This window comes from Aspergillus brunneoviolaceus, assembly GCF_003184695.1.
Source record: "Aspergillus brunneoviolaceus CBS 621.78 unplaced genomic scaffold BO95scaffold_53, whole genome shotgun sequence".
NCBI classification, from domain to species: Eukaryota; Fungi; Ascomycota; class Eurotiomycetes; order Eurotiales; family Aspergillaceae; genus Aspergillus; species Aspergillus brunneoviolaceus.
Window position 1 is genome coordinate 151,001 of NW_020290783.1, and position 14,808 is coordinate 165,808.

The following is a 14,808-nucleotide window of genomic DNA, read 5'->3' on the forward strand; positions in this document are numbered from 1 at the left end:
CCGGCACCCAACCATGGATGAACTCACCAGTGCATCAGGCTGAGCCCTCCCGACCTAAACCATTCGCGCCGAAAGCTCCAATATATCCGGGAAAGGCTTATTCCACAAGGCTTGTGTGGACGAAAATAGTGACAGGGTGCAGTGCCTCCACGGCCCGAACCATGGAAGAGATACGACACCACCAAAGATCAAAAGTGGCTCGCCGGCGTACCAAACAACACGAACCCATGCTTGCTCGAGTACTCTTGGGTCAATCACGAGCAGGTATTTTAAGCTGATGCTACACGGAAATAGACTATGGACTAAGCCACTTGCTTCGACTGAGCGGGTACCAAAGCCACCGCTCCGTTTGGGTGCATAACTTAAAAGCGGCTGTACTGTGGCTGGAATTAGCCTCAGCAACATCAGAGTACGAGGTAGTAGTCATCTTCGCGACACAGCATCTCTGGTCAGAATATTAGTAGTCAAAGAGCATCCGAGTAATAGCTATCCGGATTCACTGGGCCAGTCGTGTAGGGCGAACAAGACCTGTGGTAAACTACCCTCAATAGCTGCTCACATTCCGTTGCAACCTTGCTAGGGACAAAGATCCCGTTGCCATGAGCAGATAGTGGGACTAGACAGAGCCATCACTAAAGGCAGCCGGGTCTAGCCTCCCAATTCTAGCCCCCATTCCTGTCTAATCCGCTCAAGCCATGCCTTGACACTGAGGACTTCCCCGCCCACGCGGACATTGCCTTCGCCGATCCTCGCTTGGGCGATGGGATCATAGGGCGGAACATGCAGTAACTCTTGATCATGGCTGCGGATCTCCACTGCGAGCGTCCCCGCCCGCAGTTCGTCCGCGCAGGCTTTGTCGTAATGCAAACCTGGGCAAGTTTTGCACACATAGAGGTCATCCGCATGAGTCCAGTGGGCCCCACAGCCCCCCTCGCAAAAGATATCCATAGGCCCCCGGGGTTTCCGGGGGTTGTCCGAGTAGTCGGGATTCGGGCTGACCAGGGACCAAGCTGCGACAGTGGCATCCCACATGCCAACTGCTCGAAGGTGGCGGCAAGACGTATATAGCCTTCCCAATCATTGACTGGATCGTTGTCAGAGAGAAGAACGAGATCGGCCTCGAGGTATGGACTAGTGTATCCTTGTAGAACCAGACCTGCCGTAATTTGCTCACAGACGTATAGCCAGTCGACCACCGTCGCTCGATAATCTCCACATCATCGAAAAGTGCCACCAGATAAGGCCCTATAGACATCTTGTCTTATGGGTGCACTGATGAAAGGTCGATCTGCTCCAGGTGATAGGGAAAAGGTTCAACTGCATAATCCAGCAGGAAGTCCATTTCGGGCTTGTCGGGCGAACAGATAGCCTCCAAGCAAGCCTTGAGGATTTTGCAGTGCGCACTCTCAACATCAACACGGACCTTGAGAGAGCTTCTGCTTAGCTTTGCCACAAAAAAGTCTTCAAACCCGAATCTCTGGAAGAGGCTAGCATCGCAGACGGACTCCAAGATTCAGCGCACAATTCACACCCCGCTTTCGTTGACTGCCTCAACCTCATCCCAAACCTTGGATTCCATGCCCGTGCCATCTTTTACTGGTGTATCCAGGAAGTGTCTCACTGAGTCCGACACCAACAGTACACGGGACTTGAGGTCGAACTCCTTGCTCGCGCCATTCAGTTTGCCTTAAATCCGAAGAAGAGACGAATACTGGTCAATAATCACATTCGATAGTGGCCTCAGCGATTGTTCACGGCCCTTGAGAGATAAAACGCTTTCAAGCTCCCCGAGAGTAAGTGGCCTCGCAGCGAACATGACTCAGGTGAGAAGTTCATTAAGTTCGGCGATATCCTCCTTGCCAAGGGTTGCATTCAGCCGGTCAATCTTCCTTCCTATAGTGTCCTGGCGATTCTGTCTCGAGCGAGCCAAAATGTCTCGAATCTCGCCGGGACGTTATTTAGTGCTGATTTCGTCCAATAACAAGCCAGTGCTGACGAAGTCTCCTTGATCCTCTCGCATCAAGGTTTCCAAGGTCTCGCGGCGTATTGAGACGACTTGTTCCGACGAACCACCGAAAATATCCAGCCGGTCCACCCGACTTTCGATGAATTTCTTCATGTCTTGGGCGCTCTTGGTTTTCAAACCAATGACTGATATATTACCCCAAGATGGCTTCTGATCCAACTCATAGTCTCATCCTGACCCATCAGGAGGATATGGAGCTGGAACTTGCCCCAGTTTGTGGAAGTAGTGTGCAACTTGACCAGAAGGGCAAGCAATTGCCCCACCTCCCCCTTATCTAATTGTTCAAGCCCATCTAACAACATGAAGAAGCACGAGTCGGTCGCGTATGACTTCACAAACAAACGGTTCCAGAGGATCTCCAGGTCACTGGTGCTTGTCATGTCGACAGAGCTCAAGTCTTTGCGGTATGCGGGGTCTGCGTTTGCGATTTGCCACGAAATGATCTTCAGAGCCCGCATCAGCGACTGCGTCTCTGTGTAATGACCGAAGAAATGATAGGCAATCGAGATCGGTCTCAATCCATCGTCGTCATTCAAGTGAATTGCCCGAAGGTGGTTGATGATGTGCGCTACTAAGAAGGACTTCCCGCATCCTTCACTCCCATCGATGCCGAGTATGGAACACGATTCTTGGTCAACCCTTGCCCAAAACGTGTAAAACGGATCGTCCAAAAGCCAGGCACCGGTCCCTACAAGTCTCTCATTTGATATACTTCTCAACGTCGCCTGGTGAGCACGCCACGCTTCACTTGGCTTGCCGAGAGCGATGTCGAGATCATGCAATGTCCTGCTCTCCACAGTAAAGACATCTTTCATTCGCTCGGAATCTAGAAGTTGTTCCACAGCAGTGCTAATGATCTTGGTCTTCTCTGCATTTTCAAAATGCGCAGCTCACTTGCCTTCTGCGATTCGAAGCCCAGGGTCGCGCGCATTTGGGATTCGCGTTCCCCAAGGATAGCCAGCCGAGCCAACTGCGCGCTAACCCCTTCATCGCCACTGAACGCAAACACCTTGAGGGGGATGAGGACTTTATGGACCTGCAGTATCTTAATTGACAGAGCGCAAATGTCCACAAAACAGAGCAGCTGCTCGTTGAGGATCTTTCGCAGGGCGACATCCACCGCGTCGCTCGGTAGGCGCATGTATATCTGCATGCGGTCCAACACGTCACAGATCTTCCGGAACAGCTCGGCACGGGGGCGACTGGGACGTACCATGCTCGCGCCCTGCGCAACAATGCCCCCAAGAACCTTCACAAATGCCAGCGTCTTGTCGATCACAGCCTTCCCCTCTTTGTATTTAGCGTTCCTTTCGAGATCCTCCGCTCCCCGGACACGGATCCACTCGAGGACTTGCTCGATGGTGTAGTTGGGCACGGTCGTCAGATCGACCTTGGTGGTCTGCGCGAACGAGTGGCACACGCGCTCCCACGCCTCTTGGAGGTTGTACTCGTCGTTGGGTTCGGAGATTGCGGTCATTGTTGCTCGCGAGGTTCTGGGGCCGGGAAGACTCGACGGTCGGTGTTGGGCTCGAAGCTGATCGCGCGGGTGGAGGAAGGCGCAATGAGAACGATAATGTCGAGGGAGAAAGTCTGATGGTGGATTCTCTCATCCTCCGGGGTTGTTTGTCTGTTGCGCGCCATTCCCCTCTAATCTTCCCCTCAGCTGAAAACGACGCGCGTTCATGCCCGGAGCGTCATCCTAAGAAAGCGCTTCATTTGAGGGGATGAGCGTACTACTGCATGTGCAATCGAGTTGACGATGTTCATTTGACGCCACAGAACGGACAAAGAAGTAAGCATTGGCCAAGAAGGAAATGGGTAGCGACGGGAGGGAATTCCGATTGAGCAAGACTCGGCGCGGAGAGACTCAACAAGGGGCTGAGAATCTAGGTATCAATCAACTCATCGAGAAGAGGAGGAGAATCTCAATGGGATGACGGTGATGTTGACTGAGAGAGAAACCGAGTCCCGCGCCTGCCACCATTTCCAAAAATGGCAGGTGCCGGCCACCGGTCGCCTTCACCGCCTGTGCCTGACCACGGCAGTATAGATGCAGCCTCAGGCACTAACATACTCGGTTTTGCAAGCCCATGAATAGATCGTCTTTTATTGAATGCTTTTCGTACAATGTATACTCTGTAGTAATAATTGAGGCTCATATCTATGGGTGAGCATATAAGACAAAAATCCAGTGGTACAGGTGTGCTGCGATCCGGACTACTCAACGCGGATACATATATCGGGACTGAGACGTATGAGTTTGGGCCGCTTTGGCAGGTTGAGGAAAGCAATGCAGCAAGGCTCTCATTCAATCTCCGAATCTGTTGAATTGCTTTTTGTTAAACAAATGTATCAGCCTTTTTCCAAAAAAGCATATATGACTGAGACCTTCAACCTGAATCACTGCTAGGGAATGCCTGGCATTCACCGTCCACAAGGGCCTGCCCCGGTTCACTATCTAGCAAATCCAGGTCATGTAAGAACACGTTGAATCAGCTTCTTTGGTTGTACGAAGAACTTCAAAATAGAGCTAGAAGCCCACCGCATCAGCAAATGATAAGCAGGTCAGGGAATTGAGAGTGGTGACGATGGCGACTCCCCTCCTGTGAAGCAGAAGGCTAAGACTGGCGGCTCCTCTATACACAGAATCAACCATCACGCCCGGAAAAGGATTCCAGGGTGAAAGTCAGGGCCAATAACCAGGAGCGGGAAATATATTAGCCTACGGGTGGCGCTGAAGCTATCATCGCCTGCGAGAGCAACGGCAACTGAATTGCCGTACGTACTCCATAAAATTCTGGAGGAATTTGAGTAAAGGTCAAAGACACCCAAAGACCCAAAGCAATGAACTGACATCATCCGCAACAACATCAATTGCACCTGGCCGTGCTGACAACCACGCTTACCGCAGTGGTCAGTGCTCAATGGTCAGAACTAGTCGGCAGTCGGCACGCATGGACGCCATTCCGTCATTGGAGATAACCAAAAACTTATGCCCCTTTGTGTAGTTATGTCGTTAAGCGCGGGAGATTCTACTGTTGATCCTTCGCCAATTACCCCCTTCTAAGCGAGCCCGCAGCTCGGAAATATTCGCCGGAAACTCCACTTCTTGCAGGGTGGATGAGATTGGAGTTTGGACTGTTGGGGAAGGCCCGCTGGAAGGTCTCAGGTTGGTGTGGGGCGGGGAGGAGGGGAGTTGCGATCTCCTCCGACCATCAATGAGGTGAGACATGTCACCTTTGCAGGTTTGTTAGAATCAGTCTTGGTGACATTTGGTGGGAATGATGTTTCCAGACTGATACATACATACTATGTAGTGTCAATTTGCTATGAGTACTCCGTAGGTTAAGGGTAATCTCGTAATATCGGCTGAGGTAACCCGAAGGACAGGCGGACGATCGCAGCAGGTTGACCTCATCTGGTCACAATTTCGACGCGGGGTGGGGGGAATATGTCTAGCTTGGAGGCAAGTCCAAGTTTGGGGATAGTCGGGAGACTTTACAGTCTCCGTTGTTGGCTATCAAATTAGTTCCCAGGTTCTGCAGCAAGCCTACCAGCATCCGGAGTTCCCCCATGTTCGGCCACGGATCAGCTCTCAGATATAATTGCTGAAGTGGTGAGCTGTGCACTTGATGGGAATCTCTGTAGCACCTCGACAATCCAAGATCCCCAGATGACTCAATCAGAGCTGTGTGCAGCAGAGAACGGCGACCGACCCAGACAAATGTGTTAAGCCTGTCCCTCCACCAAAACATCGAAAGGAAACACCCCACCTCCGAGGTCGGGGTCACTTGGATTCCACCCCCAAGTCAATTGTGAATGATCCCCGCCAACAGCAACCCGTCAACCGGGGATAAAGTACGGTCGGTACTCGGTAGAATCCCCCCCATCGATTGATCTAATTGTGATGCATGTGCGGCCACCCTGCAGCGGCCACTGCGAAAGACCTTGTTTTGTGGCCAGCAACAATCCCCCGTCCAGCCCCGGAATCTGGATTTTGATGCGAGTAGAATCTTGGTAGCCGGTCTGCACTACAGGTTACTCTTTGGGGGGGGGGGGGGAATCAAAAACTAGGTACCCCCCTCGAGCATAAGTACGGATCATAAACCCCGTGCGATGAATCAGTCCAAAAGTCAGATTCAAAGCCGTGCTTCTGCCATGGAAACTCTGTGATACATAAAACCCCCGGGGATTCCCCCCCCTCCCCTTTGCAAAGCTAATCTCGATCTGATGTGAGTAAGACGAGGCATCCAGGGTATTTGGGAGGGTGTGACGGAGATCCGCGTATCACAGGCACGGAAAGGATGATTCATCACCCTTCAAGCCACAAGTCCGATCGCGGAAACTGCCAAGGCCCACTGCACCACACGGCCAGGCTGGAAAACTGCATCTTTCCCCCACCCGGATATCGAATCCGTGATTTACAGGTCTCTTATTGAAGGGGGGGGGGGTGGTGTGGGAGATGACACCGCAAAGACGCCTCCACTAGCTAGTCTCGCCTAAAATACGAATCGTGCATGTCTTGCTCTAGTAGAAGTGAGAAAGAAGTAGGCGACAGACCGGCGGGGTAAGAGGACGGAGAGCGTAGGCGCAAAGGCGCAAAGGCAACACGAAAGGGAAAAAGAAAAAAGAAAAAAAAATTGCTCACATGCCCCTGAATGCGTTCGACTTTCGAGAACTATGGAAAGAAGTGGAACCCATCGACTCGAGGTCCAGGAAGATAGTCCCGAAAGCCAGAGGGTTAATTTACTTTTCCACTGCTACCCTACGTCACCGGAGGTGCTGGGAGGGAGCTCTGAGGTGTTTTTCCGGTAGCGAGCATTCTGGGTTGGTTTCTGTCGGCTTTACTCGGCTCAACCCGAGGGGAAGGAGGTTCTACTAGGTAGTCAAAGAGTGAAGGAGGGTCTCACTCACAAGTTCACAACCACCGTCTTTCTCCCTTCATAGTACTGCAGAAACAGTAAACAAAAACCTGGAATTGAGAACCATCTTAATTCCTGGTAATCCGGTTTAGCTGGGTGAGCTGAGCTTGGTCAGACGTACAGGTCCAAAACCACAAACAAAGGAAAAACCAAGTCGACTGGGTGGAAAATGCACCGACCGAGGGTCGAGGCCCTGGGGGCCCCAAGCGGCCGGCAAAGTTACTTGCCTTGCCTTGAGCAGCCAACAACTAGTCTAGGGGAGGGAAAGTGAGGTGGAGACAGTGGAATGCAGTGGACTCGAGTGGCCTCCAGTCGCCTGTCTATTTAAACCTGTTTGGTGGTTGGCTGCAAGGGAGCCCTAACCCACTACGTCACCATCTTTCACAGTCCCTCTCAGCCCAGAACTAGAAGGTAAAGGAATGAAGGGCTTGGCTGCTGCTGCTACTAGCTTACTACTGCTGCTGATACTGCTGCTACTGCTGCCGCTGAGCAAAGTACGGAAATAATCACTTGATGAGTTCCCGTTTGCACTCAGCCTATTCTACAAAAGTAGACCATAGTGCCAACCTTTGCTGTTGGTGGGCTTTTCTTATCTACCTGACTCTGACCTCCAACCGGTTTACCCCATAATTTCCCACCCTTCGCCTACACATCTACATCTACCACACGATCGATCTTCCCCTCCCGATCGGCCGTGATGGAAATCTCTCGAGTCCTGAATTACATTGACGAAGCGCCCAAATGGGTGGGCATGGGGGGTAGCACGGACGAGATCAGACAACTACCAAGACAACAACCAGAACCCCAGCCATCGCCTGAACGACAAAGCCAATCGTCCGAAGAACCCTCCCCGCTCCCCCTTGCCCTTCCTTTCCCCCAATCGACCATCACCACCTCAACCCCAACCTCAACCTCAACCTCAACCTCCACCACAACCACAACCCCCACCACCACCCCGAACCCTCCCTCACATACCATAATCCGCAACAAGAAACCCATCCCGCGACAGGCGGGACGCGGATACGCCCCGAAGAGCCGAGCCGCGCTGGCGTGCAACTCGTGTCGACAGGGGAAATTTAAATGCACCGGCGAGAAGAACCAATGCCAGCGGTGTGCCATGTTGGGCAAGCAATGCTGGTACCCGGCCCATAAGCGCGAGCGGATTCAGAGGTAGGGATGATCCCCTTCCCTCTCTGATGAAGATTCGGATATAGTTATCACATGGATGTCGCGGTTAATATTCGGGGTTGGCATTTGACAGGGAGATGGACCAACTGGTCACGGAGGCGAATGAGTATCGATTGATGCTGGAGCTGCTGCTGTCCCGGGTCAATAAAGAAGATGCGGAGGATATCTCGGCCCTGCTGTTCAAGGTAGCTACTGGTTACTTGTTTTATTTTCCCCTGACTTGTTGGCGTGGACTAATATTGGGACTATGGTTGAAGTACGAAAAGTAAGGGTGACGGGGCGTCAAGTTGACTTGACCTTTGCATCCCTCGACAACCAATTACTCGACGACTGGATCGGCGAATTTCCCGACAGCTCTGGAGAGAACATGGGGCGAAAATCCATGCCAACACCCTGAAGGAGCTCAGCCTGTCCACGAAAAGGACGACGGCATTTGACTCGCTCCGATTGCCAGCGCACGACCCTCACGCAATTGCTCTTTCGTCGCACGGCAGGTTTTCGTGGCGCAGCCAGGGAGGAAGATCCTGGCATGACAGATTCTAGACCGACTCAGCGGCGATTTTCTTTCCTTTTTTTTGTTTCACCTTTGTATTCCAGATAGAGATACCCTTCCGATAAGGAACACCCCAATCAGACCTGAACAAGTACAGTAGAGTACAGGACAGCAGAGAGTCAGCCGGAAAAGATAGTCTTTCCGATAACATTTATTCAACATTCCACCGGAGACAACCTAAAAGAAGCTTATTAGCCCCCCCCTCCGATCCCCACTTGCTGCAGAAATCCTGATTTCAGATCCCCTAGCAGATGGTGCCCCACGCTCGTCAGCCGTAGCTTTTGCTGGACAGTAGATAAGCTCATTGCCAAGAGCACGGTTCGATGATCCGGGCTATCTTAAGCGACGGCCGTGGGGAAGTTCTGGGGCTGTGGTAACCGGCACGACGAGATAGCTGTATTGCCACAAAGCCATGGCAAGGACTGCACTACACTACACATACTTTTCCCTTCATGGATTGAACTTTGAGACTTTACTGCAACAGCTTCAAACAGCATCATTGTGAATTCCAAATGTATTCCCATCCTACCTGGAGCATCTGACCCTGACTTCAACCACGCTCATTCCCTCCCGATAACCGTTCAGCATACCCTAAATTCTACAAAGTGTAAATAAAATCCGGCCTCTTATCCCCCAACACCTCCACCTCCTCGGTCCCCAACCCCTCCAACCGATGATCGCGCTCCCCGCGCAGCCGCCGTCGATTCTCTTTCCTCAGCAGAAGATACTGCGTCACCGACCCGCCAAACAGGAACGTCACCAGATACCCCAGCACGACGCCATGTCCCGGATAGAACCGAGGGGCGTCCTCGCTGCGGTAGATATTCGACGAGACGATGCCATTTAGATTGCCCCAGCCGATCATCAGCCCGAGCGTGATACCGCGTTTGTAGACTCCTAGTGTTTATCGTTCCAGTCAGCCGACACGGTATGGCAGAGGGTGATGGGGGGCTGCTGGCTGCCATGGAGTGGCATTATTAGCGATGGAACTCACCCTCCACATTATTGCTGACCCAGGAGATCGTATTGGCGATGCAGGGGTAAATGCCCATGGCGCCGAGGAAGACACCCGCGTACTGCACCCCGGGGGATTTCGAGCCCAGCAGCATACAGAATCCGGCGATGCCGATCAGTGACACGCAGATGTTGCACAGGCCGCGTTGGCGGGTGCGGTCGGCGAGGTAGCCGATGCTCACGGTCAGGATGGCGGCGCAGGCGTACGGAGGGACGCTGAGGAGCTGGGCGCGGGTGGAGGAGTAGCCTTTCTTTGGTCAGTTCCCAACAGCTGAAGCTGAAGCCAGTGAGTAGGTGAAGAAGGATGAAATACCCTACATCCCAGCGTTAGCACCACCATAACCCGCTGTAGGAGGGTAAACTCACCAGTTGATTAATGATAGTCGGTGTGAACAGCGAAAACGCATACAACGCCCCATCGGCCCCCATGTAGATCACACACCCCAACCACGTCTTCGAATCCTTCAGACTGGCCCAGATGTACGCCGTCTTGAACTCGTGCTCGCCCAACCCACTCGCCTGCTTATCCGCGGCCAACCGCCGCAACACCCGCTTGCGCTCGTCCGCGCTCAGGAACGCCGCGCGGTCCGGGAAGTCGTAGACGAGCCAGTACGAGAGCACCCCGATGACGACGGTCGCCAGCCCCTCCAGGATAAAGATCCACGCCCACCCCTGCTTGCCGCCCACGCCGTCCATCTTGGCGATCGCGGCCGCCAGCAGTCCGCCGAAGGAGCCGGCCAGCGCCGCAGCGGAGAAGAAGATCGCCATGCGGATGCCAAACTCGGAGCGTTTGTACCAGCATGACAGGTAGTAGCTGATGCCCGGGAAGAGGCCCGCCTCCGCGAGGCCCAGGAACCATCGCGCCGTGATCAGCCCGCCGTAGTTGTGCACCAGGCCCATGGTTGTCATGCAGATGCCCTGTCGGTCGGAGCATACGTCAGCTGACTGGCTGGTTGTATTCGCGTCCCTACCTCGAAAGGGTCGTTGATGCCATGGAATGACACGGGAGACGTACCCAAAGCACAATTATTGTCGGAATGAACAGGCTCGGCCGCGTCCGTTTCAGGAGGACATTGGTCAGGGGCTCGAAGACGGAGTACGAGACGAAGAACACGGTCAGCGAGGCGTTATACTGCGCATTGCTCATGTCCAGCGCCTGCTGCAGTCCGTCGAGCTTGGCGTTGCCGATGTTGGTGCGGTCGAGGAACGAGGCCAGGTAGAGTAACGAGAGCCAGGGAATGAGGCGCAGGTCGAGCTTGCGGAGTAGACGGCGGTCCTGCAGGTGTGGAGGTCAATTGCACGTTCCCAACTGCAAGCACGATACATACGATATTGGCTTTCTCTGCCTCGCTCAGACCAGCGTCCGGATCGTCGATCTCGTGCAGGTGTTCGGCGGTGGGTTTGGTGATCTCCGGGTCGTGGAACCCGGGGGTTTGCTCGTCGGGAGCTGGAGGTTGGGCGCCCATTTCTTTGGTGTCCATTGGATTGAGACGGGGGGTTGTAGAGGGAGTGAGGTGGTTTGCGACAAGGATGCGAAAGAGGAAGAGCAGGGAAAGAGCCAGAAAGCCAGCTGGAGGAAATCTTGCGCGGAGTCAAGCTACCCCGTACGGTTGGGAAGCGATCATCTCGGGGTAATGCCGTGCGGGGGCTGAGTAATCCTTGTCAATGATCTACTGGTCCCTTGCGTCTTCTGCTTTACTCATATCATGGGTCTGAGAGAATCACTGCTGCTTTCATTCACTGCCGCCCAATAAACTTCTGCAGCTCAGTTTTCAGCCTCGCCACGGCAGTGATTGGAATGCAACCCACAAATGCTTCTTCTGCTGCTTCTACTGTTTCTTTTCTTGTTCCTCGCCTCAACCATGGATACACCAGCATTCCTCCTCTGCCCCTCCGGCGAACACGAGGTTGTCGGCGACTTCCCCGCATTTTGAAAGCCGAACGGATCAGCATCTGCCGGTGCCAAGAGATAAGCATCTTGGCGAGATCCCCCGCATTTCATCACCATGAAGCCATTTCTCAGCTGGCCAGTGACTCTAATAATCAGTTTAGCCTAATCAAAGTCTGTGGGGGCAGAGGAGAAGGTTTTGATTCCAACGTGCTGAGATTGGGACGGCCGCTGCAGGTACCACAGCACGCAAGGGGCGTAGGTCGTGCCAGGTACCAGGGGTTATTTGCACCCTGTCAAGCTTGGTGAATCCCAGGTAGAGGTCTGCTGAGTCTTCACTTACTAGGTTAGTAGGTAGACCTTGATTGCTTGACTTCACACCGACTTTTGGTGGGGTTGACAGTTTGCTGCCTGAGGCACTAAGGCTTGAAGGGTCAAGCTTCTTGGGGGCACGTGACCCGGCCACTATTGCTGGTGGCCGGGTGCCAATTTAATATAGCTGCTGCTGCTTAACCTACGGCACGTCACTCGTGCCAGTTGACATCCGAAACTGGCGCGAGTCAACCAAGACATCACTCTCGGTCTAGCGAGCACATCTCTCCAAGCAGACAACAATCCCAGCACCTACAAAACAAATCTCACTCATAACCATTCATAAATTAACTTCATGACCCCATTAAATCTTCAACGTAGATCAATCGCATCAAACCCAAAAAAAAAGCGTCACTGACACCGCACCAATGCATCCGCATTCTTCACCACCTCCACCTCAACATCAACCATCATTACACCAAAACAGAAAAATAATTTTAACGCGCCTCCTCATCCGCCACCCCCTTTGTCTCCCACACCTGATGCGACGGCGACTGACCCTCCCCCTTTCCCTGCAACTTAGCCGCAACCCCCCCATCCAACCTCGTGTCCACCTCCCGGGAGAACAGCGACGCGATGATCGACAAACCACCGAACGCAATGCTCACGCAGAAGACCGTGCGGAACGACATCGCGTACGCCGTCTTCTCCGCGTCCGCGACCGCGGCGAGGATCTTGGTCGTCATGCCGGGCACGGCCTCCAGGGCGGCGCTGGTGCCGGCGGCGACGGCCTCGAGGAGGTCGGTGAGGGAGGACGAGGGGAGGCCAGCCTTGGTGGCGGCGTGCGTGACGGTCGTTGGTAGGTTGGCGGTGATCCGGTTCTGGAGGATGGCGACGTAGATGGCCGCTTTGGTGCGTTAGTTATGGGTTTAGACTTGGGGGGTGGTGGTGGTGGTGGTGGGGTACTGGGAATGAGGGCATGGGCAAGGGAACACTCACTGGCGATAGTGCCGAAGATCTGCTTGGCGGAGCCGAGGAAGCCGCTGGCTAGACCAATGTCCTCCGGTTTGCAGTATAGGGGACACATGATCAGGGTGATCAGCTCGAGGTAGCCGACTGCGAAGCCGCCGATTGCGGTGAACTGGTGGTTGCGTTAGCGGGACTGCATTGTGTGGTAGAGGTGGGTTCTTAAGATGAAGGGAAAGGTATTGAGGCGAATGAGGTACGTACAGCAATACCGTAGGCCTGGTGGTGCTGGTTGATTGCCGCCAGGGCACCGGAGAACGCAGTGATGATCACGGTGGACGCGATGAGCTGGTACTTGGTGAAGCCGAGGGGCTTCATGAGAATCCCGGCGGCGATTTCACCGACGATGACGCCGACTCCGGTGGTGATCTGCAGCGCTCGTTAGCGATCGCACTAGCCAAGGCACAAAAACACCGAACTTACGGAAAGCCAGCCGGCTTTGATGGTGTTGGTGGTGAAGAGGTAGAGGACGGCCTCGGGCCACAGGAGACTGTCGCTTCGGTTAGGGCTGAAGCCACGACGGCATTGACGGACCTGATGCTCGCGCGCTTACCTCATGGAGAAGTAGACCATGTTGCCGACCAGGGCAGAACACACCGTCGCCGCGTAGCCGGGGTTGCGCAGCAGCGACATGGGGAGCAGGGGCTGCTCCAGGGGTGCGTAGATTTCTGCGGTCGTATTAGTACCTGCGTGCGTGCTTGGGTGGCTGCACATGCAAAGGACATACCGTAGAGAACAAAGACGATGATCGACACGAAGCCGACGACCAGCACGGCAACGACGTGGGCAGAGGACCACGCATACGAGGTACCACCCCAGGCTATCTACTCGTCAGCTGGGTCAAAGGAAATGGACCAGACAGCACATACAGAGTCCCAACAGCACCAGAACAACACCGGCGGCGTAGAGCACGAACCCGATCCAGTCGAACTTCTTCAGACCGTCGAGGCGGCTCTGCCCGCCGCGCTTCTGATCCCAACCAGGGGGGAAGTAGAAGAGCACCAGCAGGATGATCGACAGGCCACAGGTGATCATGTTCAGGTAATACGTCCAGCGCCACGAGGCGGCGGTGTGAGCGACGAAGTCGCTGGCAATGATGGATCCGAAGGCGGAAAAGGGGAGGGTGGTGATGAAGATGCTGGCGTTGACCGCAGGACGAGCCCGGTTGGGCACCAGCTCAGCAATCACAAAGGTGAAGGTCAACTGTACTGCAGCAGCCAGACCACACAGCACACTCCCGCCGATCACGGTCGGGACATTCTTTGCGGTCGCGCATACAATCGCCCCAACAAGTCCCAGCAGCTGGCCGCCGATGAGGATGTACCGACGACCGAAGATATCGCCCAGACGGCCGACCAGCAGCAATCCGACCTAAACACACGACCATCAGTACGAAGGATGGCATACAGGCAGAAAAAGGATCGACGTACTCCGGAGATTAACGTAAAGACCGTTGAGATCATGCTATAGTTGGGGTCCGGCCCTGTGCGCGCAAGGAGAGACGATCAGCGGATGCCACTCAGATCGGCCCCGTTCAGGAGGCGATGGGGACTTACCGAGATCTCGGTTGATCGCAGTCAAGCTGTTGACCTATCTGCGAGTCAGCAAGCCAGAATTGAACCAAGTACGCAGAGAAACGCACTGGCAAGACATATCCCAGGTACAGACTGATGGCCATCAAACAAACGGCAACCACCGAGCCGATAAAGTTGGGGCTGCGGTAGTATCCCGTCGGCAGCTGGTCCAGGTCGACACCCTTGGACTGGATGGAGCCCTCGACGGGCTGGGGAGTCTTCTCGTCCGCCATGGTGCACCTCAAGGTCAAAGGCTGGGATCCTTTAACAGAGGAGAAGTCGCAGGCACAGAGGTGTGAAGTGGG

At 54.2% G+C, this 14,808-nt stretch overlaps 4 protein-coding genes across 4 annotated transcripts; 1 reads left to right on the top strand and 3 right to left on the bottom strand.

Annotated features, from left to right (window-relative positions):
- Positions 1 to 662: 662 nt before the first annotated feature.
- On the bottom strand, positions 663 to 2,484 carry BO95DRAFT_454999 (uncharacterized protein; the record flags this gene model as incomplete). The annotated part of the gene is made up of 7 exons (XM_025588295.1): positions 663 to 930; positions 1,110 to 1,255; positions 1,319 to 1,504; positions 1,532 to 1,667; positions 1,713 to 1,802; positions 1,983 to 2,151; positions 2,187 to 2,484. 7 exons carry the CDS (start codon positions 2,482 to 2,484, stop codon positions 663 to 665), a joined length of 1,293 nt encoding a protein of 430 aa, XP_025440013.1.
- A 4,948-nt stretch (positions 2,485 to 7,432) lies between these two features.
- On the top strand, positions 7,433 to 8,762 carry BO95DRAFT_445070 (Zn(II)2Cys6 transcription factor domain-containing protein). The gene is made up of 3 exons (XM_025587054.1): positions 7,433 to 8,118; positions 8,210 to 8,321; positions 8,394 to 8,762. Exons 1-3 carry the CDS (start codon positions 7,646 to 7,648, stop codon positions 8,403 to 8,405), a joined length of 597 nt encoding a protein of 198 aa, XP_025440014.1. The 5' UTR covers positions 7,433 to 7,645; the 3' UTR covers positions 8,406 to 8,762.
- A 458-nt stretch (positions 8,763 to 9,220) lies between these two features.
- Positions 9,221 to 11,557, bottom strand: BO95DRAFT_418553 (MFS general substrate transporter). The gene is made up of 5 exons (XM_025584464.1): positions 11,032 to 11,557; positions 10,719 to 10,979; positions 10,066 to 10,621; positions 9,684 to 9,950; positions 9,221 to 9,586 (listed from the first exon to the last, which is right to left on the bottom strand). The coding sequence occupies exons 1-5, from the start codon at positions 11,182 to 11,184 to the stop codon at positions 9,288 to 9,290; spliced, it is 1,536 nt and encodes a 511-aa protein (XP_025440015.1). The 5' UTR covers positions 11,185 to 11,557; the 3' UTR covers positions 9,221 to 9,287.
- Positions 11,558 to 12,400: 843 nt separating this feature from the next.
- Positions 12,401 to 14,736, bottom strand: BO95DRAFT_433940 (trichothecene efflux pump; the record flags this gene model as incomplete). The annotated part of the gene is made up of 10 exons (XM_025585123.1): positions 12,401 to 12,810; positions 12,903 to 13,044; positions 13,134 to 13,298; positions 13,353 to 13,419; positions 13,483 to 13,597; positions 13,657 to 13,749; positions 13,799 to 14,300; positions 14,360 to 14,412; positions 14,486 to 14,519; positions 14,572 to 14,736. 10 exons carry the CDS (start codon positions 14,734 to 14,736, stop codon positions 12,401 to 12,403), a joined length of 1,746 nt encoding a protein of 581 aa, XP_025440016.1.
- Between the last annotated feature and the right edge of the window lie 72 nt (positions 14,737 to 14,808).

Excerpts from the sequence above, each read along its gene's own strand:
- BO95DRAFT_418553 (XM_025584464.1), bottom strand. The coding sequence starts at position 11,184 with ATGGACACCAAAGAAATGGGCGCCCAACCTCCAGCTCCCGACGAGCAA. Across the intron at positions 10,980-11,031 it reads AGGCAGAGAAAGCCAATATC|GACCGCCGTCTACTCCGCAA; the intron begins GTATGTATCGTG and ends CCACACCTGCAG. Across the intron at positions 9,951-10,065 it reads TATCATTAATCAACTGGTGA|GCTACTCCTCCACCCGCGCC; the intron begins GTTTACCCTCCT and ends GACCAAAGAAAG.
- BO95DRAFT_445070 (XM_025587054.1), top strand. The coding sequence starts at position 7,646 with ATGGAAATCTCTCGAGTCCTGAATTACATTGACGAAGCGCCCAAATGG. Across the intron at positions 8,119-8,209 it reads AAGCGCGAGCGGATTCAGAG|GGAGATGGACCAACTGGTCA; the intron begins GTAGGGATGATC and ends GGCATTTGACAG.